This window comes from Phoca vitulina, unplaced genomic scaffold (genome assembly GCF_004348235.1).
Source record: "Phoca vitulina isolate PV1807 unplaced genomic scaffold, GSC_HSeal_1.0 scaffold391, whole genome shotgun sequence".
Taxonomy (NCBI): domain Eukaryota; kingdom Metazoa; phylum Chordata; class Mammalia; order Carnivora; family Phocidae; genus Phoca; species Phoca vitulina.
The window spans coordinates 680-27,588 of record NW_022590078.1 but is presented as its reverse complement, the minus strand read 5'-3'; the positions used below and the strand labels follow the sequence as shown (position 1 = coordinate 27,588).

Below are 26,909 nucleotides of genomic sequence, written 5' to 3'. Positions count from 1 at the left end.
CTCTGCGGAGGCGGCGGGGGCCCAGCATCGGGCCGGGGCCGGGGGGGGCGCCGGGGCCGGGGGGCGGCGCTCCGGCCCGGCCCGGCCCCGCCCGATGTCCATGAGCGCGAACACCATGATCTTCATGATTCTGGGGGCGTCGATCGTGATGGTGAGCGGAGGGGCTTCCCGTGCGCCCGCGCCCGCCTCCCGCGCCCGCGCCGCCTCCCCCACCTCCCGCGCCTTGTTTACCGGCCCGCGCGGCCTGCGCTCCCCATCCCCGGGCTGCCCCGCGCTCCCCATCCCCGGCCTGCGTTTCCCATCCCGGGCTGCCCCGCGTTCCCCATCCCCGGGCTGCGTTCCCCATCCCCGGGCTGCGTTCCCCATCCCCGGGCTGCGCTCCCCATCTCCGGGCTGTGCTTCCCGTCTCCCGGCAGCGCCGAGCTCCCCATCCTTGGCCTGCGCTTCCCATCTCGACTGCCCTGAGCTCCCCGATTCTGGGGTTGCCCCGGGCACCCCTATCCCAGGGCTGCGCTCCCCCACCCCCAGCGCGCCGCCCCCCACACCCCACCCCACGCCCCGGGGCCCCCGCCAGGCCCGCTTCTCGGCGCTGACCGGTCATGGGCTCTTCCAGGCCATCGCGTGCTTGATGGACATGAACGCACTGCTGGACCGATTCCACAACTACATCCTCCCGCACCTGCGGGGCGAGGACCGCGTCTGCCACTGCAACTGTGGCCGGTGAGTCCGCGCCCGGTGGGGCACACGCGTGATCACACATGTGCGGCGACGGGGCCCACTGGGGCGCAGGCAAGCCCCAGGCAGGCCTGGCTGCAGGACTGCGCTAGGCCCGTGGGGGAAGGACTGCCCAGCCTCCGCTGGGCACCTGGGGATTGGCCAATCGGGTTCCAGGAGGGGGAGCATGCCTGAGTAGTTAGGACCCCTCCCAAAATGCCTTTAGAGAAAGGGCCTGTGCCAGGGTGATGGGCAGAATGGGCCCCAGGCCTCCTGGTCCAGGGCCTGGAGGCCAGGAGAGCCACAGCCCAGCCCTGTGTGTCAGGAGGGATCCTGCGCACGGCTGTGCCCACAGAGTACACCGTCCTCCCTGGGCCCTGCACTAATGTTCATGAACTTTCCTGCAAGCCAGGTACAGGGAAGTGCAGAAGGTCAAGGTGGGCAGAGCCTACCTCGAGGGGCATCTGGTCCAGCCCTGTCATTGCACAGAGGAGGAACTGAGGCAAAGCTGGGTGTGGCTTGCTCAAGGTCATTCAGAGAGCCGTGGGAGAACCCAGGCCCCCTACATCCACTGTGTGAACGCCCCCATTCTGTGCACGTGTAGTGACGGAGTCTTCCTGGCCATGCATGTTTGTACGTCCATGTACAAAATAAACATGTTCTCATGAGACGCGCATGTGTGTACTGTCTGTGCATATCCATGTGCGTACACATAGCGCACACACATTCGCATGCACAGCATCTCCACGGGAAGCCCTCTCGCTGGCACCAAGAGAAAGCAGAGAGACGCTTGGGTGGATAGAGACTTGCCCAAGGTCACACAGCTAGTGAGGGACTGCGGGCCGAGCCCGGAAGCTGTGTTCCTCAACCCTGTCCTGTATTTCTGCCCCAGGGACACGTGTGCACACACTGGGGGTGGGGGTGTGTGTAAGAGAGACAGGACAGTTACGTGCCACGGGTACCAAGCAGCGTATGGAAGCAGAACCCAGACGTTAGGGAAGGTAGAGAGGGAGTGTGATGGCCCTCGCATGTGCTGTCCCAAGAACCATCGGAAGAGTTTGCTGGGGGGGGGGGGGGGGCACTCTTTCCCAGAGATCCCTGTGTTCGTTCGTGGTGCACACAGCCCCAAACTGAGGAAGGGCACAAGGTCAGCCCCATGGCCACCTGGGTCAGCCACGACTACGAGCAGGTTAAGCCGGGGTGGTCCCGAGACCCTCCCGGAGGCACATTTTACATGTGTGTGGGCTGTTTTGTCATGACCAGCATGTATGTGCCTGTGACCTCGCACCAAGGACCCATCTGGGCAGACAGGGGGTGTTTCCAGCGTGTATTTGCCCGGGATGCGTGGACGCGGCATCCGTAGCATCCAGAGTCCGTGCGGACTCAGCTAGGACGCTCGCGCGCCGGGTGCCGGCCGAAGCTAGTCCTGTGTGCGCAGCTTAGCGCGTCTGGGGACGCAGAAAACCCGGAGAGCCGCCCCTGCTGCAGACGTAGAGCTTCTGGGTGCGTGTGTCCACGTCACTTCACACAGGATACGTGGATTCAGTGTACAACGTATTCTTACACATCGACAACAGACATGTGTATGCACAGTGCACGCACAGCACCCAGACAGCATACAGCGACGAGTGTGCTCCGCGTGGGCACGGCGAGTGTGTCTGCGGAGAAAGTGCTGCACAGGAAGTGTCCGTGTGTAGACCGTGTGCACAGGCTGCCCCAGGTGGCTCGTCCGTGTGTGCATGCGCCGTGTGGAGCCTGCACACGTGTATGCGTCCGACCTGCCATGCGGAGAACTTCACGCAGGGGACATGTGTGTAGATGAAGGTTCCTAGTGTGCGTGCCGGCAGGCGGGGTGTGCATTACGGCGGGGACGGCTGGGTGCCAGGCTGAGTGCATGTGCATCCGCATGCGACACGCCGCGCTCGCGCCTGGGAAGCATGCACACGCACACACGTGGAGCTCGGGGACCTGAGTCCATGGTATACACGCCACGTCTTGTGCATGCGGCCGGCGTGTATAAACATGCTTCGGACCTCAGGTAGGCACATGCAGCATGCGTGGCCCAGGCAAGACCCGTGTATGTACACGTCATGAAAGTCCGTGTGCACGTGTGAGACCAGGGGCCTGACTTGGAGAAGGAGGAGCGAGCGTGAGGGGCAGCGAGGAGCTGCAGGCGCCAGGCCAGGGATGGGGGCACAGGTTGTGACCCCTGACCCCCTGGAGGTCCTGAGCTGCGGGGGGCGGTTGGGGCCCTGGCTTCGCCCTGCTTGCAGGGCACCAGGCACGTTTCTGGCTTCTTTGGCAGCCTGACCTTCAAGTTCCCTACCTTGACCAGCTGTGTGTCCAGGGGCAGGAAGCAGCAGGCCTGAGGAAGGCCCTGTCAGGGGTCCTCGGCCCAGACGGCTGGGTAATGTCAGGGGTCCTCGGCCCAGACGGCTGGGTAAAGCAGGAGGGGACAGTGATGCTCTGTGTTAGCAGCCCCTGTGCGGCCTGCCTGGCCTGGTGCGCCCCCGGTGATGGGGACCTTGAACGGGTCACGAATGGCGTCCGCTCCTGGGGAACCCGCAGCTGCTGCTCATTCTGGGTGGTGATTAATAGTTGTCCACCACTTATTGGTGACTGACAGCAGCTACTGACAAACTGATCAGTAAGCATGGCTGCCACGTATCAGGCCGTCCTCGCTACTGACTCCGAGCCGTGGGGCTGTGACCGAGGCCCCACCACTGGGACTGGTCACACTCTGGACATGCTGAGCAGGATGGCCTCCAGAGTTCCCAGAAGGAGCAGGAGGGGTGTGAGGAGAGGCCTGCCTGCCGCCATCCCTGCTGGGCTCCTACTGGGAGGAAGACGCTGTGTGGACCCCGCTGGTGCAGGGACATCGGTAGGGAAGGAACAGCAGGGAATCAGGGAGGAGTAGTGGGGTTTCCGTATTTGAGACGGTCCCTGTGGGGGAGTGTGGAACATGGCCAGTTGCGAGGTTGGGGCGTGGGGGTAGGGACCTATCTCAGCTGAACACCAGGCGGAGGTGCCAGCATCTAAGTGAGGGGAAGATGGGGAGAAGCAGGTTTGGGGAGGGAGGAGCTATTTTTAGGTATGAGTTTGAGGTGTCTGTAGATCCCACGTGGAGACGCCACACAGGCAGCTAGAGCTCAGAGCAGACGGGGAGGGTGGGGGGAGTGTGTGCGGCCAGGGACTTCAGGGGATTGGGGCTAGAGAGTTGGAAAGACCAGCAAAGGGGCTTGGGGAGGAGGGGAACCATGAGAGCTGGCCCCCTGGGCAGGAGGGCTCGAGAGAGGCCCCTGCACTGCCAGGCAGGAGGATGACAGGGGCGAAGGGTGGACCCCACGGTCCCTCTCCTGGGCTCTCCTGCAGGCCGAAGAGGGGGTCGGGAGTGGGGACAGGCCCAGAGTCTGTTGTCCTGGGTGCTGATCTCCTGAGTAGGGCCACCCCACCCAGGCCCAGGAGGGCTTGCTGGAGGAGGGAATCCAGAAAGGCCTGAAACTGGAGGGAAGCATGTGGGGAGAGTTCAAAGTTCCTCAGAGGCAAGCCTGGACAGTGGGGGGAAGGGAGGCTGAGAAACACCGCACAGGCCTTGGGGGGGGAGGCAACACATGGGAGTCCAGGGAACCCGGGGCAGCTGGAGCATCCCGGGAGCCGCAGCGCCGGCCATGGACATGCACCTCTGTGGGGACATGGGCACGAGATGGACACTGGACAGAGCCCGCTGGACCTCCAGCCTAGAGAACAGAGGAAGGGGAGGTGCCTGCAAAGGATGAAGGAGCAGAAGGAAGACCAGAGGCCCAGGGCAGGGCTGACCCACTTGGCATTTGGTAGCAGGGAGGAGGATGAGAGGGCGTGTGGGAGGGGAGGCTGTGAACCTGCGACTGGATGGGGACATCCCGCCCCGGGCCTTCGCCCTGGAAGCTTGTTCACCTGCACTGTTCCCGTGACCCGGCACGGTTGCCTCTGAGCCCCGGGCGGAGGACGGAGGAGGGTGATACGTGGGCAGGCTTCACTCTGACCGCTGACCGCGCACACTCCCCCCTCCGGGCAGCCTCTTGCCCGGTGAGCGGGCCCCTTCCTGACCTCAGCTCCGCACAAGGGCTGCTCTAAGGCCAGCAGGGCGAACGGGTGCCGCTTACCGCCGGGGTCGCTGCCCGCCCCACGGGAGAGGTGCCAGCCCGCCCTGCCGCCCCCAGGCACCACATCCACTACGTGATCCCTTACGACGGGGACCAGTCGGTGGTGGACGCCTCCGAGAACTACTTCGTGACAGACAACGTCACCAAGCAGGAGATCGACCTCATGTTGGGGCTGCTGCTCGGCTTCTGCATCAGCTGGTTCCTGGTGTGGATGGACGGCGTCCTGCACTGCGCCGTGCGCGCCTGGAGGGCCGGCCGGCGCTACGGTGAGTGAGGGCGGCGGGGGGCGCGCGGCCCGGCCCCTGCGTCCCACCCTACGCCCCCGCGTCCCCCCCGCCCCGGGCCCCGCCCCGCCGGGCCCTCCCTGGCCACGCCCCCGGCTCCACGCCCCCACCAGAACCGGCCCCGCCGCGCCCTCCCGGACCACCCCTCCCAGGCCACGCCCCCTCGCCACACCACGCCCCCACCAGGGATCGCCTCGTTCCCTCCCAGGCCACGCCCTCATCGCCACGCCCCCGCGGTGCCACGCCTCGCCCACCCGCCCCACCGCAACCCTTTACGTCACGCCCCCACCGGGTCACGTTCCCGCCATGGCCACGCCCCCACCAATGCCACGCCCGTCGCTTCTCACCGCGCCCCCTCCCACGCCGTGCCTCCGCTCGACCACGCCTCCAACACCGACCCGCCCACGCCTTTCCTTGGCCGAGCTCCCCACCCACCGCGCCCCGCCCACGCCTCCGCCCTGACCTCGTCCTGACCGCGCCCCCGCCCCGCAGACGGCTCGTGGACCTGGCTGCCCAAGCTTTGCAGCCTGCGGGAGCTGGGCCGGCGGCCGCACAGACCCTTCGAGGAGGCGGCCGGCAACATGGTGCACGTGAAGCAGAAACTCTACCACAACGGCCACCCGAGCCCGCGGCACCTCTGAGCCGCGCGCAAGACTCGCGGGGCCTTCGGCCAACGCGCCCACGCACACGGGACTGGACGGCCGCCCCGGGCCAGGGCGCCCGCGGCCGCCGGGCGTGTCCAGCGGAAGGTGCTGTCTCTTCTTTTTATAAAGGGGGTCGGGGCGGGGCAGGCCGCCGGCCTGGGGGGAGGACCCCGGCCTCCCGGGCCGGAAAGGGCGCGGGGATCAGGGCGGCGGGCCCTGAGCGAGGGCGGGCGGGGGACTTGGGCACCTGTGCCGGCGGGCGGGACCACCTGCTCGCCCCCGCGCACTGTAGTCTCACCCGCACCTGGGCTGAGACCAAGTCTGTTACTTAAACCCGGTTATTTCCTGTGCGCCCGGCTGCTTCTCGGGACCAGTTCTGGCGTAGGGAAGCAAGGCCGGGAGAGGGTCTTGGCAGGGAAGGGGCCGGCGCCCAGCCGCGCCCATGTCTGCACACGGGAGCATGTGCATGGGGCGTGTGCGTCCGCGGGCCGCAAAGGGGGTGGGGGGCGGGGGGCAGGGGTCTGGTGGAGGCCCCGGCCTAGCAGCAATAAGGCCCCCGAGCCCCACTGCGGCAAGTGTGGCCACCCTGCCCAGGGCATCCCCGGTCGGGCGCCTCACTGTGACCCCCACCCCTGCTGGTCAGTAAATTCTCCAGAAAGCTCCAGTCTCTGCCTCTTCTTTCATCTCTGAACCTGTGACCCTTTAAAGCCCCTGCCCCTTGAATCAGCCATGAGATACACACATTGTGAGGTATCCTGTCAAGTTTTTATTGGATTCTGGATAAAAAGACCCCAGCTCCAATGGATGGAGGGCCACAGATCCTGTGGGCTAGGACAGCACCCCCAGCACTGGACATTCCTGGCCAGTGGGCCTCTGGCCCTTCAGGCACCACCACCGGTCGCTGGCAGCTAGTTCTTATGCTCTGGGTGTATCACAGTCAGACGTATGCAGGGCATCTCCCTCTCCCTAGTTCCGGGGGGAAGCAGCTCCCACCCAGCAGCACAGGGGCCTGCTCTGCTCAGCCCTCGCTTGCTGGGTGAGACTGGGCAAGGTCAGGCCCCTACCCATGCCCAGCCCCGCTCTGGACACAGATGCAGCAGCCGGCCACAAGAGCTCAGCCAGCACCTGAGAACCAGCAGTACCAGCTGGACCACTGTCCCTGCGCATGGGGACAGTGCTTCCCCCCAGCACTGGGCCTGGCTTAGAGACTCACATCTCCCAGCAGTGTCCTGGGGGTCAGGTGACGGCCCCAGTCTGGACCACCCAACAAGCACCACAGCCTGAAGGGAAAAGCCTGGGGTACAGAGGACCAGCCCTCCCACAAAGACGCTACAACCGCAGCCGCTCCCAAGCAGAGGCCTTTAATGCTGTCCTGGCCCCGACCCGAGGAATATTTAAAAATGCTGAGGTGGGCAGCTGTGTAGGCCCATCACTGGGGGAAGTGGGCATCTTGGTGCTTCTTCCTGGCAGGGCCACCTGGCCAATGTGCCGCCCCCTGGGTATCCAGGCCCAGCTCACTCAGCCTGTGTACTTGGGGGCAGGGGCTGGTCACCCTTAGGCCTGGCTCCCTCAGCCTTCAGCCACTGCATCTTCTGCTGGTGCTGCTGGATGGCATCCTGGACCCGGGCATCCATCATGGCCTCAGTGAGGAACCCATCCTCGGAGGCATACGCCATAGCCTGGCAGGGAAAGAGAACACTGATGCAGGGCACGCACAGGGGCTACCTGCAGGGGAAAAAGGGTCTCCCACCCCAGGCTTTCAGCCCCTGGGCCCCACCGGTCACCAGGAACCACCCACCTGCACAACAGGGCCAGACCCAGGGATAAGGCAGCCTAGCTGGCCCCACCCATGAGCTCGCCTCTTGGAGATGCCCTCCAGAACCTGAAGGGGTGGCAGTGAAGACTGGGATGTTGAGTCCATTAAGAGGATTGCTGGCCCGTACCCTCTACCACAGGCCTGTGCTCAGTCTCAGGAGGGGCGCGGCCTCCCAGCAGAACACACACATGCCAACATGCCAGCAGAACATGCTTTGCTCCCGTGTGTGTGCAGGAGCGTACACATGCATGCGTGCTTACAAGGGAATCCACAGCCCATGGCAGCCACCGTCCCTGCAATGCCCATGGCCCTGCCCACATCCCCAGTTGGCACAAGTGCCATGTTCTTGCATCACCGAGTTTCTCAATGACTTTCTAAAAATAGAAAGTCTGAGGCCAGCTGTCAGGAAGCAGCTCAGCACCCCCAACGCAGACCTGGAAGGCCCCTAATTCACAGAGAGCAAAACTACCCTCAGGGCCAGGGCACAGATAACAGAACCACCATAGGCCGGCGGGGGGGGGGGGTTCATTCTGACACTGAGGGGAGGGCAGGACCCCTAGGAAGAGAGCTCCCCAGGAACCCCCAGCAATTCTAGCTTGGTCAGAAAGTAACCCGCTAGGCCCAACTGCCCCTGAACGCTCAGCACCCAAAGCAGCTGGAAGCTTCCCTGGTAGGAAGGTAGAGGGAGTGCAGGATCCCCTTCCAGAATCCCAGAGTATCTGAGCAGACATATCTGCCCAAGGGGGCCAGGATCCCTATTGAGGGATGGCTGGACTTAGCAATGGGCTTCCAAAGAAATGAGGAAAAGGGGAAACGAGTAACTTTACCATGGAGAAACCTGGCGGCCACCACCTTAACCAGGTCAACATCCCTGTGATGTTGTACAGACGTCACGTGTCCCCTGTCAGGACGTGACCAGAAGGGCACCTCATCTCTGGGGTCTTCTCCCAAAACCCACAATCTCAGTCTAACTGTGAGAAAAACATCAGAAGGACAATCTCTGTAACACCTGACCAGCACTCCTCAAAACTGCCAGGATCATCAAAAACAAGAGACATGTGAAAACTGTCACAGCCCAGAGGAGCCCAAGCAGACATGGCAACTGAACGAGATGGGGGACTTTGGAGGGAGTCCTAGAAAACATCAGGTCCGAGGTGGAGTCCACAGTGACATGGCAAATGTGCCCAGTGAGAGGAGTCACACCACGGTGGGGGAAGCTCCATGCTAACCTTGCAACTTTCCTGTGAGCCTAAAATTACTGAAACATAGCAAACTTCATTAAAAAAAAAAAAAAAAAAAAAAAAGGCAAGCCCTGGACTCAAGGATGATGCTTACAGGAAAATTAATCAACGTGATGCACCACGTTAATAGAATGAAAGACAAACCACACGATCATCTCAACTGATGCAGAAAATGGCAGTTGCAACGTTCAACACCCTTTCTTGGTGAAAACAATAAACTAGGGATGGAGGAAAATTTCCTTAACGTTCTAAAGGTCATTTATGAACAACCCACAGCAAATAGATTATCAATGGTGAAAGACTGAGAGCTTTTCCTCTGAGATAAGGAACAAGTCAAGGATGCCCACTCTCACCACTTCTATTCAACACAGTAGTGGAAGTCGTAGCCAGAGCAATTAGGCAAGAAAAAGAAATAAAAGGGATCCAAATTGGCAGGGAAGAAGTAAAATTATCTGTTTGAAGATGATATATTCTTATATGTAGTAAACCCTAAAGATTCCCCTCGAAAGTTAAAACTAATAACTAGGGGTGCGTGGGTCGTTCAGTCGGTTAAGTGTCTGGCTCTTGATCTCAGGTCACATCTTGATCTCAGGGCTGTGATTAAAAAATAAAACTAATAAGCAAATTCAGCAAATTTGCAGGACACAAAATTAACACACAAAAATCATTTGTGTTTTGGGGCACCTGGGTAGCTTAGGTCAGTTAAGCGTCTGCCTTTGGCTCAGGTCATGATCTCTAGGTCCTGGGATTGAGCCCCATATTGGGCTCCCTGATCAGCAGGGAGTCTGCTTTTCCCTCTCCCTCTACAGCTCCTTCTGCTTGTGTGCACGCATGCTCTCTCTCGCTCTCTAATAAGATCTTAAAAACAAAAAACCATTTGTGTTTCTATATGGTAATAATGAACCATCTGGAAAGGAAATTAAGAAATTAAGAAAATTCCATTTACAATAGCATCAGAAAGAAGAAAATACTTAGGAATTAACTTAACCAAGGCCAAAGAGTTCTACATTAAGAACTACAGAATACTGCTGAAAGGAATTAAAGATCTCAAAATTAGAAAGATATCCACGTTCATATGTTGGAAGACTTAAACTTGTTACGATGTCATTACCATCCAAAGTGATCTACAGGTTCACTGCAATCCCTATCAAAAATCCCAATGGGGCACCTGGGTGGCTCAGTTGGTTAAGTGACTGCCTTCGGCTCAGGTCATGATCCTGGAGTCCCGGGATCGAGTCCCGCATCGGGCTCCCTGCTCAGCGGGGAGTCTGCTTCTCCCTCTGACCCTCTCATGCTCTATCTCATTCTCTCTCTCAAATAAATAAATAAAATCTTAAAAAAAAAAAAAAAAAAAAAATCCCAATGATGTTTTTTGCAAAAAAAAAAAAAAAAATCCATCCTAAAATTCATATAGAATCTCAACGGAGGCCAAAGAGCCAAAACAGTCTTGGATAAGATTTTCAGGTCTCACATTTCCTGATTTTAAAATCTACTACAAAGCTACAGTAACAAAATCAATGTGGCACTGGCGTAAGGGCAGTTATACAGACCGATGGGGTAGAATGGAGAGCCTAGAAACCCTCACATGTGTGGTCGGATGATTTCCAACAAGGATGCCAAGACCATTCAATAGGGAGAGGACAGTCTTTTCCAAACAATGGTGCTGGGAACACTGGATATCCACATGCAAAAAAGAATGAAGGTGGACCCCTACCTGCCCTATCCCACACACAAAACTTAACTAAAAATGAATCACACCGGGGCGCCTGGGTGGCTCAGTCAGTTAAGCGTCTGCCTTCGGCTCAGGTCATGATCTCAGGGTCCTGGGATCGAGTCCCATGTCAGGCTCCCTGCTCAGCAGGGAGTCTGCTTCTCCCTCTGCCTCTGCCCCATCCTCCACCCCCTGCTACTCGTGCGCTCTCTCTCTCTTGCTCTTGCTCACTCTCACTCTCAAATAAATAAAATTTAAGAAAAAAAAATGAATCACACCTAAATGTAAGACCTCAAATTACAAAGCTACTAAAAAAAAAAAAAAAAAATAGGGTAAGCTTCCAGACACTGGATTTAGCGATGATTTCTTGTCTACGACACTGAAAGCATAAGTGACAAACAAAACTGACAAATTGGACTGTATCAAAATTAAAATCTTTTGTACAGGGGCACCTGGGTGGCTCATTCGGGTGAGCGTCTGCCTTCGGCTCAGGTCATGGTCCTGGGGTCCTGGGATCGAGCCCTGCATTGGGCTCCCTGCACATCGGGGAGTCTGCTTCTCCCTCTCCCTCTGCCCCTCCCCCCGTTTGTGCTCTCTGTCTCAAATAAATAAAATCTTAAAATCTTTTATGCATCAAAATCTTAAAAAAAAGGGGGGGGGGAGGGGGGCCACTCTGCTGGCTCAGTCAGTGGCGCATGGGACTCTTGATCTCTGGGTGGTGAATTTGAGCCCCATGTTGGGTGTAGAGATTACTCAAAAATAAAATCTTACAACAAAACAAAACACACCTTTTGTGCATCAAAGGACATTATCAACCAAATAAAGAGTAAAAAAGCAACTCACTGAAGGCTAGGAAATAGCTGTAAATCACATATCTGATAAAGGGTTAGTATCCACAATACATAAAGAACTCCTAAAACTCAACAGAAAACCACCTGATTCAAATATGGGCAAAGGACATGAATAGACATTTCTCTAAGAAAACATATACATGGCCAAAAAGCACACAAGATACCCACATCACTAATCATCAGGGAAAAGGCAATTCAAGTCACAATGAGATCACTTCACATCCACTAGAATGGCTACTATCCAAAAAACAGAAAATCACAAGTGTTGATGAGGGGGTGAGAAACCAACTTGTGTGCACTTCTGGGGGGGATGTAAAGTGGTGCGACCACTGTAGGAAATGGCACAGCAGCTTCTTAAACATTAAGACCGTTCAGGGGCGCCTGGGTGGCTCAGATGGTTAGGCGTCTGCCTTCGGCTCAGGTCATGATCCCAGGGTCCTGGGATCGAGCCCCGCATCCGGCTCCCTGCTCGGCGGGAAGCCTGCTTCTCCCTCTCCCACTCTCCCTACTTGTGTTCCCTCTCCTGCTGTGTCTCTGTCAAATAAATAAAATCTTTAAAAAAAAAAAAAAAAAAAAAAAAAAGACCGTTCATCACATGATCTAGTAATTTCCCTTCCGGGTGAAGAGTGGGGTTTCAGCTGCACACCCATGTTCACAGCAACCACCCAAACGTCCATCTCAGTGGATGAAGGGATTAACAAAATGAAATATATCCACAATGGATTATGATTCTACCTTAAAAAGGAAGAAATGCTGACACATGGTACAACATGGATGCACCTTAAGAACATTATGCTGAATGAAGTCAGTCAGTCACAAAAGGACAAATACTGCATGGTTCCACTCACATGCACTACCTAGAGGAGTCACATTCACAGAAAGTGGAAGTACAGAAGCCAGGAAATGGGGCGGGGGGATGGCGGGGTGGTTAGTGTTTAATGGGATGACATTTCAGCTTAGGAAGATGAAAATGTCCTGGAGACAGATGGTGGTGATGGTTGCACAACAATGTGAATGTACTTAATGCCATTCATCTGTGTACCTAAAAACGGTTAAAATGGTAAATTTTGTTTAAAAAATAATGCTAACAACGCGGTGAATTCCCACAACCAAGTGGTAAGAGGCAGCAGGAACTCCATTGATAAAACCATCGTAAAAGCAGCATGGGCTTCAGGGAACAAGTGCATGAGGGCCCCCCAGGCAGTCCAGCCTGGAAGGAGGGGCAGGACAGGCAGGAGCAAGCCCAACAACCAGCTCTGAAAATCACCATCCAAAAGGCAGGAAGGGGGCCACCATCAGAACTCCACCATGCTGGCACCCTGACCCGGGACTTCCTGCCTTCACAACCTTGGAAAATGAATGTTATGTTTAGGCCCCCTGGGCTGTGGTACTGTTAGAGCAGCCCAAGCTGACAGACATCCTATCCTCCACCCTGCTGATTATGGAAACAGAGCCAGCGTCATGAGGCCTCGGTCCTGAGTAAGGGTGGCCCGGAGCAGAGCACCCGCTGATCCAGGTGGGGACAGTTTACAGTCTGGAGCTGTTACAGCACATAGCCCAGCTCACTCTAATACAGTCCCTCTGTGTATCCAAGCTACCGCATTCAAATCCAAGTAGATGCCTAATTAACAAACACATGTTCACTTCACAGCACTGTTACGTTTCTTGTGGTGGGATCGTCAGGTAGCCCCAGACAGATCTGAGTGCAGGACCCACAGAGGCCATGATGCCGACACAAAGCCGAGGGCTGGCCGGCGGACAGGAGCTCCTCGGCACCTCCACCTGATAGGGCTTTTCCCCTCTCAGCAATCGCCACGCTGCAAATGCTTTCTGGATGTCTGCACCCAGGACTCCTGGGGGTCAACCGGCTCCCCTGCCCTGGGGGGTGGGGGTGGGGGCCCTGTGGACATCTCAGGAGGAAACTGGGTGTGGGGAATGACAAGAACCACTCTGGGCCGTGTGCCCTGGGCCACAGCACAAGGATAAAGTCAACTCAACCCATGTGCTCTATGCTGCCCTCAAGACCCCACAGCAAACCCGATCATGCGTGGAGCAGACAATCCTCAACACCGACGGTCTCCATCTGGTGAAGAGCTAGGAAGGAGATGCCCAACCCCTTATCAGACCAGATTCACTCCTTGGTTCCTCATCTCATTTGCCCTCTGGTGAGCCCACCTTCGGCTCACGGGATGCTCCATGTGCCCCTGTGTCCCCTATCCCCCAACTACAGAATCGCCTGCCCCAAATGTGCTAGGCCCCAGCTTGGGACAGACTCCAGACGTTCCCAAGACATCAAGCCTGAGCCTGTGGGACCTTGATGCCCATGTGACACTTGGCTCATTTCCAGGAAACCCCACCTGATTCCAGAGCTCTATCTGATTTGGACCAAAACCACAATGACAAGGAGGTAGGCCATAATACCCAAAGCTAGTGACACGTCTCCACACCCTCCCTGCGTGCGTGTGTGTGTGGGGGTGGGGGCAGGCAGAAGCAGGTGGTGGCTAGAATGCAGGACAGGGCATGACATCTGGGTGCAGAAAACCCTTCAACAGAAACACCCTGGGGGGTGGGGGGGAGCAGGGGCCAGCACTGGTTACCCTCCGATGACTCAGGATTTCCCGATCGGTCAAGCTCACACCTGTAGTAGGGAGCACGTCCCCAGCTCACCTGCCAGGCCACAGCAAGCTGGGAGATCTCCCGGCCCGACATGCCCTCCGTCAGGCGTGCAATCTCCGAACACTTCCTCCCGTAGTCAAACTGAGCTAGCTTCAAGCGCCTGTGAAGGAGAAATTCCCACGTGGTGCTCCCGTGTGGAGTATAGGATGTCTGTCAGGTCTGGCTAAAGACCAGGACAATCAGTCAAACACCCATGGAAAAGGGGCACCTGGGTGGCTCAGTTGGTTGGGTGACTGCCTTCGGCTCAGGTCATGATCCTGGAGTCCCGGGATCGAGTCCCACATCGGGCTCCCTGCTCAGCGGGGAGTCTGCTTCTCCCTCTGACCCTCACCCCCTCATGCTCTCTCTGTCTCATTCTCTCTCTCAATAAATAAAATCTTAAAAAAAAAAAAAAAAAAAACACCCATGGAAAAAAGGACTCAGAAACTCAGACCACAACCAGTGTTTGGACTATAGTCAGACCAGAACGGGCCACTGGGAGGCTGGGGTGGGGGTGGGGGTCCTGGGGCCTGCCGGGTGCAAAGGAGAAAGGAGGCCCAGATAGTGGAACGCAAGGGCTCCGGCAACAGAGGGACAGCACGGGCAGGCAAAGCCCGTCCTAGAACAGAACACGGCTCTCACTGCCACCAGCGACAGGAGGGATTCAGGTCAGTGCTGCTGCGAGATCCGGCTCCCTGGAGATGGTTAAAAATAGATCCGCCTTTGCCTATATGGAACACTGTGGACAGAGCAATGAGTGAGGGTGGCCGGGACAGAATGTGGAGGGCTCCCCCATCGCCTGGTGACTCCTACAGAACGGGGGCCTTGCTGTGTGCTGGCAAGGGGCCCGGCTCCCGGGAGTCGTGGTGAGTAGTGAACAACGGGGAGTCACCTCCGAGACTGCCACGACCACCTCAGAGTGAACAAAGCTCAGCCAAGGTCTGCAGCCACCACCACAGCCCCTCACTCTCCAGGGCCTGACTGCAGCCTCCATTCCTCAAAAGCCCCAAACTGTTAAGAGACTTCACGTAGCAGAAAAGGATGGAGATGCTAGCTTGTTTGTGATGACGGGCCACTGAGTCAAAAACCTGGCAAAAAGCAGGAGGCACGGGGGCCCGCAGGTGCGCACCCGACCCCCATGTGGACCCACAGGGTTAGGATGGGAGTGTAGCACCGGGGCCAGGAGCTGGTGGGGTACAGAGGGCCCCCCAGTGCTCAGGCCATCAGCACACTTACTGCTTTCCTTCTGTGGCTGGCTTCAGAACGTACTTGTCGAAATACATCCTCACCAGGCGCTCCCGCTCCTCCCGCTGGGGCAGGTCGAAGCGGACCATCTCGTCAATGCGGTCGTTGACGGCCCAGTCAAACTGCTCGGGCTGGTTGCTGGCCAGGACCAGCATGAACCTGAAGCCAGCGCAGAGCAGGGGCTAAGGGGCTGCCCGACCTGGGCACTGGCCCCCAGGGCAGGGAGCCTCTTAAACCCACACAGGACAATTTTCTAGGAGAATCTATTTGGCAGCTTTTTAACCTGAAAAACCCAGGAAGGCCCAGCACTGCCCTCTGCTACCCATCCCTCCCTCGAACACCTCTCCACTGACCGAGGGCCCAGCCTGATGGGGTGGCCATTGAAGCTTTGCTGTGTGGAGGAACAGGGACCCCACGGTCTGAGACCTCTGCTGCTCAACTAGCTGAACCCCAGACCCTGCAGCTCAGGTTGCAGGTGGGCGGCCCTCACCCACTTCTTGTTCATCCTTTTCCCTTCACAGCCTCCTTCTCTTTGTCCCCAACCTGAGCTGCAGGGTCTGGGGTTCAGCTAGTTGAGCAGAAGGGCCAACTCAGCAGGAACCTGGCCCAGACTCTCAGGGAGTCCGAGTAGGGGCGGGGGTCTCTGCTGGCAGTAGCCATGGCAGGCAAGGGGGAAGCATATGACTGGGGGGCCACACAGCTGACTGGCGGGGCTACGTGCCCCCTGGATGACTAGTGGGCACAGGACTGGAGGGCCCTGAACAATGCAAGAGGGCAAGATGAGGGGATTCAGAAGCAGCGAGCCCCTTTCCAGAGCAACCTATGCCCCAGGGCACCTGGCCGTAGGGTGACCACCCCTACAGCCCATCAATGGAGGGCCAGCAGAGATGCCAAGTGCAGTGACCTGTGGGCGAGGACTTGCGCCTGGCTCTCCTGAGACTCCCCAGCACATCTTCTCAGAAGTTTCCACAAAACCCCCCCCCTTGCACCCCGACCGGCCCTTCCCATCGCCCAGGCAAGTGTGCCTGCCCTGTTCCAGCCCCGCCCCACAGCAGCCGTGTGAGCTCAAGCAGAGCCTCAGTTTCCCTCTGCAAAGGGACTTCGCACCGGCGGGTGGCCCTCACTTGCTGCTGTGCTGTCCCGTCCGGTGCAGGAACGCATTCAGGGTGGCCCTGAGGTCCTCGCTGATCTTCTCCTGTGGACAAAGTTCTGGCATCAGATGGGAGGCAGCTGGGGGAAGTTAAACAAAGGCGCCAGCCATTCCATCCCTCTGAGAGCCCCACACAACAGGGTCTCCATGAGACTTAACTTCAAGGAAGACTTTATTTTATTTTATTTTTTTAAAGATTTTATTTATTTATTTGAGAGAGAGAGAGAGAATGAGAGACAGAGAGCATGAGAGGGAGGAGGGTCAGAGGGAGAAGCAGACTCCCTGCCAAGCAGGGAGCCCGATGCAGGACTCGATCCCGGGACTCCAGGATCATGACCCGAGCCGAAGGCAGTCGCTTAACCAACTGAGCCACGCAGGCGCCCTTCAAGGAAGCCTTTAAAGACACCCCAGGATCAATTCCTGCTTTTCAGACCAAATTTATGAAGAAAGTGCAGCTGAGAAGCAGGTCTGGGTCAGACATCATTGTGAGTGACCAGCAACCTCCCCGTAAAGCACAAACGCGGCCGCTGGACACCACTCCTGACCGCTCACCTACAGCCGGCTGGGCCCAGCAGGCCAGATAGAAGCTTCCAGAATACTCACAGTCGCTCGCTTCCTGAGGAAGGCGTCCGCTTCATCCACAAAGAGAAGGAGGCTGTGAAGGGAAAAGGATGAACAAGAAGTGGGTGAGGGCCGCCCAGCTGCACACTAAGGTGCTGAGCACGCTAAAACTAAACTCAGTTTCAGGAACACAAAGTGCCGGCTAACCTCAGTAGTGGTTGGGGACCCCAGACCCGACAGGGGAATGCCCAGTGCCAGTGCTGCGGGGAAGCGACTGGTTTGTGCCAAACATCCTAATTTGGCACTAAATTTAGTATCGGGGCTGGCAGCCGCTCGTCTTCAATGTGTTAAAAGCGAGGCTCCCGTGATGAGCACAAGCCACCAGGAATCTATTCCCGGGGTGAATTTCTCCCTTGGACTCCCAACCCCAGAGTATTCCAGCCTTGTGCACAACCATGGAGACAAGCTGCAGGGGAAGTCACCGACACCGCCCCCCAAACCCACCCCCCAGCTGGCGCTCCGGTGGCCGCTAGGAACCCGGGCCATGCAAGCGCATGCACGCAGGGGGCCATCCCAGGAGGGGCCCGGCTCACCCTCGCCGGCTGGTACTGGCCCAGTCGAAGACCTTGTGCATGGCAGTCACGCCGTCCCGCCCCATGGGGGCCACATCCCCGCCTGTCATGATGGCATAGTCCATGCCTGAGTGCAGCGCAAGTTTCTAGGCGAGAGAGGGGCAGGGGTGGGGGTGGAGGGCAAAGCCTGTTTACTCTCCTCCCCTTCACATGCACTGAGTCTGGCCCCCACCAGGTACTGCTGGGATGCCCCTTGCCTGGAAAGCTGGCCCCCCCCACGTGGCCCATCCCTAAGAGCCACAGCTGCAGCCCCTGCCCATGGCCCCCCCCCCCCCCCCGTGCGGCCGTGCGCCCTCACCTTGGCAAACAGGGTCTTGCCAGTCCCCGGAGGCCCGTACATCAGGATGTTCCTGTACACGCTGTGGTTCTTCTTGGTGTTCCTCGTCGCTATGGCAATGTCCCGCACCCGTGCTTCCAGGCCGGGCTGCCAGGGGACATGGCAGGTTGGGGGCACTCTGCTGCCTGTCTGGCAGCCCCAAGAGGCAGCTTACCCCAGGCATTCTACTTTAGGAATGAAAAGCTGGGGCGCCCGGGTGGCTCAGTCCCTAAGTGTCTGCCTTCGGCTCAGGTCATGGTCCCAGGGTCCTGGGATCGAGCCCCGCATCGGGCTCCCTGCTCGGCGGGAGGCCTGCTTCCCCCTCTCCCACTCCCCCTGCTTGTGTTCCCTCTCTCGCTGTGTCTCTCCGTCAAATAAATAAATAAATAATCTTAAAAAAAAAAAAAAAAAAGGAATGAAAAGCAGCCCCATCCTGTAGAAAACCTCCATGGGCAGAAGAGCACCTCCCACCCCAAAGCCTATTACAGCCCCCAGATGGGCAGCACCACTTACACTGAGGACGACGCCCTCCAGTGCGTCCTGAGGCTTACTGAGGAGCCGCCTGCTGACCTATGGGGGGGGGCACAACATGGGGACAGTCAAGCTTATCAGCAGAGCCCACGACCCAGGCACGGAGCGCCGGGAGCAGCTAGACTGCCACGTGGGAACAGAACTGCCGCGGCACTCACACTCCAGGCCACATGTGACTGGGCCCCACTCCCACTCTGGACAGGGGGCCTACGAGGCTGTCTGTGCTACTGGCCTAGGCGACTTACAGAGAGAGCGCACAAGTCCGCAGCAGGGAACTCGACGTGGGGCTCGATCCCACGACACTGAGATCATGACCTGAGATGAAGTCAAGAGCCAAATGCTTAACTGACTGAGCCACCCAGGAGCCCCTTCAGATTATTTACTGATTTAGGGGCGCCTGGGGCGCTCAGTCAGTTAAGGGTCTGCCTTTGGCTCAGGGGTCCTGGGATGGAGCCCCACATCGGGATCCCTGCTCGGTGAGGAGCCTGCTTCTCCCTCTGCTCCTACGCCCCCCCCCCCCCCACCCCAGCTCATCCTCTCTCTCCCTCAAATAAATAAAATCTTAAAAAAAAGAAAAAGATTCTTTACCGATCTTTATTTTCTCAGTTACCCACAGTGATCACTATGGAGATCCAGCCACAGCCCGTGGGAGGACATCAAGCCGGGCAGAAAGCCTGGCTCCCCTCGAGGAAGGAAGCTCACACTGTGCTGCTTCCAGCAACTTCTCTCACAGGACGATGGCACACAGGAGCCCCAGGATTTTGTAAACAACCCAAAATCTACCCAGGGGGACAGTCACATTAACAAATCCACAGAGGTGACCGAGTGGACTAGGGTGAGGGTCTCCTCAGTGCTGATGTGGACAGGCTCCCAGAACAGCATCAGAGAGAAGAAAGCCACAATCAAATCCAACATGCCAGAGAGAATAGACAGTATTTGGGTAAAGAGGGGAAAATGAAGACACGTGTTCACAACCTGGCTGAAATGCCAGAAAGAACTGGGAAGGACGTGCCACTCCAGGGAGGACGGGGCCCACCATCACCTGCACGGGATGCCTCAGAGCCTCCAGCACAGTGACACGAGAGGTCTCCCTCACCAGGGACGGCTTCCCCAGCCGGGCCTCAATGTACCGTCCAGCAACAGACGTGGCGTTCTTGGCAGAATAGACTCCGACGGCCAGCAGCGTCAGCCCAGCCACCTAGAGCGGGGCAGCGGGAAGGCAGGCGGAACCCACCAATCCCGCACCAGGCTGTGAGCAGTCGGCACCACGCCCCCCCCCATCCCATCCCATGCAAGGTGACGGCAAGGGTCACAGAGCAGCGTCCTAGCTGGCGCTCAATTTCGCATGACCGCAGACATTTCCAGACAGACGCGGTATCAAAAGGCTTATCATAACCACCCTTTCTCAGAAAGCTACTGGAGGATGCACTCCAGGAGAATTAGGGAAGCTTCCAGGCAACAGGAGCCCCAGCTACAAAGAGACAGAGAGACCCTGAGGCTCATAGGAGACAGAATCGAACACTGTGGTGGAAGCACAATTACAGGGCAGGTGACCAAGAACTACAAGAGATTCCTGGAAAGTATGCCAACACCTGGAAATGAAACTGAAACGTCTTCCCTACAAGACAAACAGCCGGGCTGCTGCAGGGGGAAGCGAGGACTCTCTAAGACCACAGGAACGAGGTTCCAGGAGACCAGGTGGTGACTACAGTGACAGGAACAAGAGGCCTGTGATGGGGGAGGTGGGGCTGGGCCGGCCCCAAGAATCCAGCAACCTCTGACATCGCCCAGCGCTCTCCAATGACCACCCCTCCGTGGGTCTACCCAGCTTGCTGGGAAGGTAAACTCTTGACTCATGAGCAGCTGATCAAATAGGAAGGATGGCCAAGGGGCATTTTCCTGCTCAGCCTGTCCTGTGCCTGGATTCCCCACCAAGGAGCTCTGTCGGGGGCAGGCCAGGACTGACTGTCAGCCCACAACACTGCCCCGGGCAGGTGAGGATCCCAGACTGAAGATGGACATGAGATTCAACAGAGATTCAACATAGATGTTCACAACAGCTGGAAAAGTCTGGAAAGATCTGAGTGCACAGGGTGCTCAGACCACACGAGCAGTCAGAACGCCTTTAAAACACGCTGGGGGGGGGGGGGCACCTGGGTGGCTCAGTTGGTTAAGCGACTGCCTTCGGCTCAGGTCATGATCCTGAAGTCCTGGGATCGAGTCCCGCATCGGGCTCCCTGCTCAGCAGGGAGTCTGCTTCTCCCTCTGTCCCTCCCCCCTCTCATGCTCGCTCTATCTCATTCTCTCTCTCAAATAAATAAATAAAATCTTTAAAAAAAAAAACAAAACACTCTGGGGGAGGGGTTGCCTGGGTGGCTCAGTCGGTTGAGCGTCTGCCTTTGGCTCAGGTCGTGATCCCAGGGTCCTGGGATGGAGCCCCACATGGGGCTCCCTGCTCAGCAAGGAACCTGCTTCTCCCTCTCCCTCTGCCCCTCCCCCACCTTGTGCTCCCTCCCTCCAATAAATAAATCAAATCTTAAAAAAAAAAGAAAAGAGCCAGCAGTCTCACTAGCTGCCGGTTTCCTCAACTGGCATCCTGGCCCTCCCCCGGTAGTCCAGTCCCTGCTTTCCTTGAGGCACAGCCTGACCTCCCCTGCTGCTTCTCACTGTCTCCGGAAAGAGATTAGAACTATGCCCAAAGCAGGGCACTTGCAGAAAGGGCTTCAGAAGCCAGTAGGCCAGGAATGTGGGTGCACAGGGACGCTCATGGTCAGCATGGTTACTTGTCTCACCCTTTGTTAGGGCATCAGTACCACATGAGCAGGTGCCAAGTCACACTGTGCAGCCTAGAGCGGTGCCCGGCCCAATGCTGACATTAGGAAGTACTTGCAGAATTGGTGGGCTTTTTGGGAACCAGTCCTGGCTGAAGCCCTCCCCTCCACCCTGAGTGCTAAGCAGCCACGTGGCACAGGGCACAGACCACAGGGCCTTAGAATGTGTGCCTGGAGTCCTACAGCCTTGTTGGCTGCCCTCCGCTTCCCGCTAGAGGGTGGGAACCCTTATAGGAGCATGGTTTAAAGGGGTTCATGGCCACATCTCCGGGGCGCCCCTGGAGTTTTAGCTGGGCCCCACCCTTGAGGCTGCCAGGCAGATTTCCAGTTACACTTTCCAAAGGGCAGCACTTCTAAGGAAGAGGGAAACTGAAGCTCTAGCACCTCTTCCCACATATTCCAGCCCAAAGGTTAAAAAACCTACCGCCAGTGTTAACACTGAATTGCTCCCTGTGTCCCATACCCAGAGGCCGCGCCGCATCCGGTTTTCACAGCAGGGGGCGGGAGGGAAGAGAAGCAGCGAATGCTTACCCCTTGGACCTGCCTGGCACACTTCCCACCACTGAGGGCAGGCACACGACCCAACGGCGACCCTGACACAGGCCACAAGCAGGAAGACGCAGCAGCAGTGTTTACCGTGGCTGTCACTTTGTCCCAGTCTGTCACGAAGGTACGGAATCCTTCCCCAAACAGGGTGCCGGCTGTCCTGGAGAGGAAGCAGCGATGTGACCGGGGAGAACGATCTAGGCCCTTGGTTGGAGAAAGGGCAAGGGCGTTGAAGGTCAGCCCTGAAGGTCAGCACCCGGGAGGACCTGCTGAGAGGCCGCCTCCTGCCAATGCACTGACCGAGGGCCTCCTGGCACACGTGAAGGGCTGTGCTAGGGGCCTGTGGGGACCGGCCCTCACCGGATGGACTCCAGGATGGTCTGGCGGTGCTCGGCAGCCTTCAAGCGGATCTGCTCACGAATGATGTCTGCATTCTCGCGCTCCGCCTTGGCCCGAGCCCGGGCCTCAGCCTCTACCCGCAGCATCTCGTTCTTGTGCCGCAGCTCCATCTCCCGTTCCACAGTGGCTGCCCAGGGAAAGGGCAGGAGGAGGGTGTTCAGCCCACGGCTCCCTAATCCTTCCAGTGAGGCCCAGGCAACCCTCCTCCCAGACCCTGGGGGAATGCCCGGCCTGCCTAGGCTTCTGCTACAAAGTCCCAACCAAGGAACGCAGAGCTCCTATCGAGAGTCTTGGAAATGTTGCTTGGGGATCAAAGTGCCTGAAGCAACGTGTATCCATGCCTACAGCCTGCTTTCCCCAGGGGCCTTTCTCGAGCCTAGGGCGGCTCCAAGGACATAGCCCCCAAAGCCCAACTCTACCTCGCCGCATGGCCTCCTGCTTCTGCACCGACTCCTCCTGCTTCCGTAAATTCTCCTCATTGAGAAGTTGCTGAGAAGCCACAGGGGAAAGGGAAAAGCTTTCAAAATTAGTAAACTGATCTGGGGTGCCTGGGTGGCTCAGTCAGTTGAGCATCCAACTCTTGGTTTCGGCTCAGGTCATGATCTCAGGGTGGTGGGATGGAGCCCCGTGTCGGGCTCTGCACTCAGCAGGTAGACTGCCCGAGTCTCTCCTCCTCCTTCTGCCTCCCCACCTCCGCTCATGCACGCGCACTCCCTCTCGTTAAAACAAATAAATAAAACCTTAAGGGGCGCCTGGGTGGCTCAGTCGTTAAGCGTCTGCCTTCAGCTCGGGTCATGATCCCAGGGTCCTGGGATCGAGCCCCACATCGGGCTCCCTGCTCAACGGGAAGCCTGCTTCTCCCTCTCCCACTCCCCCTGCTTGTGTTCCCTCTCTTGCTGTCTCTGTCAAATAAATAAATAAACTTTAAAAAAAAAAAATAAAGTTTCTTTAAAAAAAATAAATAAATAAATAAATAAATAAAACCTTAAAAAATATATTAGGAAATGATCAACAATCAATCTAAGAGATGAGCTGCTCCAGCCTGTGGGGAAGCTTCTGCTGCCCCCGGGGGCTCCAAACCTCTCTGGGAATGATGCCCCGGGGCCTACACACTCCACAGCCCTTGGCAGGCAGGTCTGAACCCCACCCAGGACATATGCACACATGCATTGGGGGGGGTGGGCGGCGCAGCAGCTCCCGCCTCTAGCACAGTTCCGCCACAGGATAGACCTCTGGGCACCTCTAGTCCAGACTCACAGCTGTCCTCAAAACATTGTCTTTCCCCTGTTAAATTTACATTTTTAAAAGAAATTTTATTTAAATTCTAGTTAGCATACAGTGCAATATTGCCCTCACCAGAATTCGGTGGCTCATCACTTACATCCAACACCTGTACCCGTCACGAGTGTCTCCTCCATCCCCGTCGCCCACCTAGCCCCTCCCCCACCCCCTCCCTCCAGGGACCCTAAGTTTGTTTCCTATCATTCAGAGTCTCTTATGGTTTGTTTCCTTCTCTCCTTTGCTTTCCCCCCTTCCCCTATGTTCATCTGTTTTGATTCTTAAATTCCGCATATGAACGAAATCACGCTTTCTCTGACAGACTTATTTCACTTAGTCCAATATATTCTAGCTCCATCCACGTCATAGCAAGTGGTAAGGTTTCATGCTTTTTGATGGCTGGGTTTCCTTGGAATGCCCAAACAGGTACAAGCATTTGGAAACCACCTCTACCATGAACTTGTCACAGCCAGGTTCCCAGGTTCTCACCCAGAAGAACCCTCACCACAGCCAGAGCCTGGAGGCCCGTGTGTCCCGTGTGTGTGTGCGTCCCTGGGACCTAGCACCTACCGCTGGTAAAACAACTCTGAATTCTGGCCCAACAGCTGCCCCCAAATATGCCTGTGCTCTCGGGGAGGACAGAGGCAGCTCCCCTCCCATGTAAATGTGCTAAGCTCACCTGCTGCTTCAGCTGGTCCTCATAGCGCTGCCGGGCCAGCTTGTCTTGGTACTGGGCCCTCTAGGGAGGAAGAGGGCAGTGTGAATACAGCTCAGATGAAAAAGCTGGTGGACGGCCTGAAACCAACATCTGAATCCAGACTTTACTGGGTGCTGGGCCCCCAGATAAGCCACCCACCTCTACCTGCTGTTAATGAGCACACACGCTTGGTACACGTGTGCTCCCCGTCACGCTCAGCACGGAGGGATCCACGGGCTTTTGATATTTGCACAAGGTCATCTCAGAGTCTCGATGGGTAACAGACCCAGACTGAATTTTGGGGCCATGGTGTGCCCCACCAGCGCTCCACCCTGGTCACCCTGTGCCCGTGGGGCCATGTGGTCCTTACGGCCTGGTGCTGCCTCGTCTCCTCATTCAGAGTCTTCCTCCTTTCTTCAGCCTGCACGCGGATCTGCTCACTCTTCAGCTGCTCCACAGCGGCCTCGTATTCCTGTAGAACACACCAGTGGTTGCAAGTCCAGAGCTGGTGGGGCCCCCCTCTCAGGACTCTGAGGCTCAGGGCTCACACTGCCTCAACAACCCTTTCCCAGGTAGGCTCCAAAGGGGCTGGACAGGAGCAGGAGGGGCATCCAAAAAACACAGCCTAGACCAGCACCCCACATGCCCGTCAGCTCCCAGCTGCATGGGCACCAAGGCCCAGGGCGACCCAGACCACAAGTAGTGAAGTGCCAGGAAAACAGGGCTGGGCTGCAAAGGAGCAAGATGGTCTCCTGGGGTGTCTGTCACTCCCTTCCCCAACATTGTTTCCATGGTGGCTTATGTCACGTGCTCACTTTTGTTGTTTTTTTTTTTTTTTTTTTAAGATTTTAGTTATTTATTTGACAGAGAGAGACACAGCGAGAGAGGGAACACAAGCAGGGGGAGTGGGAGAGGGAGAGGCAGGCTTCCCACAGAGCAGGGAGCCCGATGCGGGGCTTGACCCCAGGACCCTGGGATCATGACCTGAGCCGAAGGCAGTCGCTTAACCGACTGAGCCACCCAGGCGCCCCAAATAAATACAGATTTTTAAAGGACTATTTGAGAGAGAGCGAACGAGGGCACAAGCAGGGGGAGGGGCAGAGGGAGAAGCAGACTCCCCAGTGAGCAGGGAGCCTGATGCAGGGCTTGATCCCTGAGATCATGACCTGAGCCAAAGGCAGACGCTTAACGACTTAGCCACCCAGGCGCCCCACGTGCTCACTTTTGGACTACGCTTTACAACAGCCAACGACAGACGGCAGAGCCTGTGTCTTTTCTACGCTTGCTATGTGCTCAGCATAGAGGTCCTGCCGAATGCAGGGAAAACAGGTAAGCACCTCCCTTGGGGAGACCAGATGGTCCTCACCCACAGCAGCCCTTCCAGGTGGTTCTGCTGCCAGGACTCAGGCCACAAACCAGCGCGTCTTTGACCTCCTCCTATTTCCCTCTTAACCACAAGCACGAAGGCAAATGCAAGAAAGGAGATGTCTGAGGAACCCGCCCTGTACCCACCGCCCACATGCACTTTCTCTTTGCGGTCGTCCCTCCGCCACAGGGACGTGGCCTGCCTCAGCCGGCACCAGCCCCACGACTCACTTTGACCTTGGACTGTTGTTCCAGCTGCAGCGTCTGCTCCTGCATCTGTGCGAGACTCAGGGCCTCCTTGGCATGTCCTGTGGGGCAGAGGGAGAGAGTGGGTATTAGGACACTTGGGCACCAGGCAAGCACTCCTGTGTGCCAGGGGCTTTCAGGGAGGCCACAGCTCACCTCGACCAGAAAACACACGTGCCCACCCTCATTCCTGGACCAGATCTTGTTTGGTGACCCCGCCCTCCGAGACCACTGCCCCCTTCTCCTCACCTATGTCTGCTCCACTCCCAACAGAAAGCCCCACACACAAGACCTTACCCCCCCAGCAGCTGTCACGTCCCAGAGAGCTATCAGAAAGGCTGCCCCACGCTAGTTGAGAGTAGGAGGGTCAACATGGCAGTCACGGTCCCGATTAAACAAAAAGCAGCCTGTAGCTAGAATACCTTATTTTTCGTGGTACGTACATTTCTCTTAAGTCCCCGATATCTATTATTATTAACCTGCTATCAAACACATGCAAGTAGTACAATGAATAGCAAGTAAACAAGTTAAAAATAAGCCAATGCACACAGAATGATGGCTCTTCACAGACCTTGTGTTACAAACACACACATTATAAAGCTTTTCTGTGTGTATTTTATTCATAAGGTGCAATTCATATCCACCAATACTTGAGTGTTCTGAAAAAAAAGCTAACTTCTGGTGCTCTCCTAGCCAAAAAGCCCATGCATCTGGCTTCTCAAATATTTTGGTGATGACACAGTTCTCCCATTCATGAGATTTTACTATAAAGAAATATCCTAATACGTAACAGTATGGAAGGAAAGTAGGGAATCCCTGTGAACCCAGCTCCCTGATGAAACAACGTACCTGGTTTTCTCCCTTTGTGTACCACACACCTATCCTTCCACCTGAGCCCCGTGACCTTACTTTCTGAAGCCTTTGAAGTAAGTTGCAGACCCCAGTACCCATCACGCCCAAGCTGCGGCAAACGCACCATTACCTAGAGCATGACTTCTGTGTGCAGGTCTGTGAGCACCCTCACACGCTGAGATGGACGGGGAGGAAGCTGCGG

General features: G+C 57.0%; 2 protein-coding genes across 4 annotated transcripts; one reads left to right on the top strand and one right to left on the bottom strand.

Moving 5' to 3' along the window:
• Positions 1–50: 50 nt before the first annotated feature.
• LOC116629214 (transmembrane protein 240) lies at positions 51–6,448 on the top strand. 2 transcript variants are annotated; one of them, XM_032399519.1, is made up of 4 exons: positions 51–151; positions 614–720; positions 4,914–5,122; positions 5,633–6,448. In XM_032399519.1, exons 1-4 carry the CDS (start codon positions 95–97, stop codon positions 5,779–5,781), a joined length of 522 nt encoding a protein of 173 aa, XP_032255410.1. In that variant the 5' UTR covers positions 51–94; the 3' UTR covers positions 5,782–6,448. The 2 variants fall into 2 exon arrangements, with proteins under 2 accessions (XP_032255410.1, XP_032255411.1); XM_032399520.1 differs by lacking the exons at positions 4,914–5,122; positions 5,633–6,448 and adding an exon at positions 1,127–1,685.
• An 89-nt stretch (positions 6,449–6,537) lies between these two features.
• Positions 6,538–25,924, bottom strand: LOC116629215 (ATPase family AAA domain-containing protein 3). 2 transcript variants are annotated; one of them, XM_032399521.1, is made up of 15 exons: positions 25,841–25,924; positions 24,615–24,716; positions 24,227–24,286; positions 22,689–22,758; positions 22,231–22,396; positions 21,961–22,030; positions 19,536–19,691; positions 18,476–18,532; positions 17,945–18,070; positions 17,608–17,732; positions 17,057–17,108; positions 16,428–16,498; positions 15,295–15,462; positions 14,071–14,179; positions 6,538–7,463 (listed from the first exon to the last, which is right to left on the bottom strand). In XM_032399521.1, the coding sequence occupies exons 1-15, from the start codon at positions 25,883–25,885 to the stop codon at positions 7,299–7,301; spliced, it is 1,542 nt and encodes a 513-aa protein (XP_032255412.1). In that variant the 5' UTR covers positions 25,886–25,924; the 3' UTR covers positions 6,538–7,298. The 2 variants fall into 2 exon arrangements, with proteins under 2 accessions (XP_032255412.1, XP_032255413.1); XM_032399522.1 differs by lacking the exon at positions 19,536–19,691.
• Positions 25,925–26,909: the final 985 nt, after the last annotated feature.

What these genes read in the sequence shown, in the direction of transcription:
- LOC116629214 (XM_032399519.1), top strand. Translation starts at nt 95, where the DNA reads ATGTCCATGAGCGCGAACACCATGATCTTCATGATTCTGGGGGCGTCG. An exon ending in TGGGGGCGTCGATCGTGATG is followed by an intron (nt 152 to 613) that starts GTGAGCGGAGGG and finishes GGGCTCTTCCAG; the next exon opens with GCCATCGCGTGCTTGATGGA. An exon ending in TGCCACTGCAACTGTGGCCG is followed by an intron (nt 721 to 4,913) that starts GTGAGTCCGCGC and finishes TGCCGCCCCCAG; the next exon opens with GCACCACATCCACTACGTGA.
- LOC116629215 (XM_032399521.1), bottom strand. Translation starts at nt 25,885, where the DNA reads ATGCAGGAGCAGACGCTGCAGCTGGAACAACAGTCCAAGGTCAAA. An exon ending in AGACGAGGCAGCACCAGGCC is followed by an intron (nt 24,287 to 24,614) that starts GTAAGGACCACA and finishes CTTCCTCCCTAG; the next exon opens with AGGGCCCAGTACCAAGACAA. An exon ending in AGCTTGCTGTGGCCTGGCAG is followed by an intron (nt 7,464 to 14,070) that starts GTGAGCTGGGGA and finishes TTTCCCTGCCAG; the next exon opens with GCTATGGCGTATGCCTCCGA.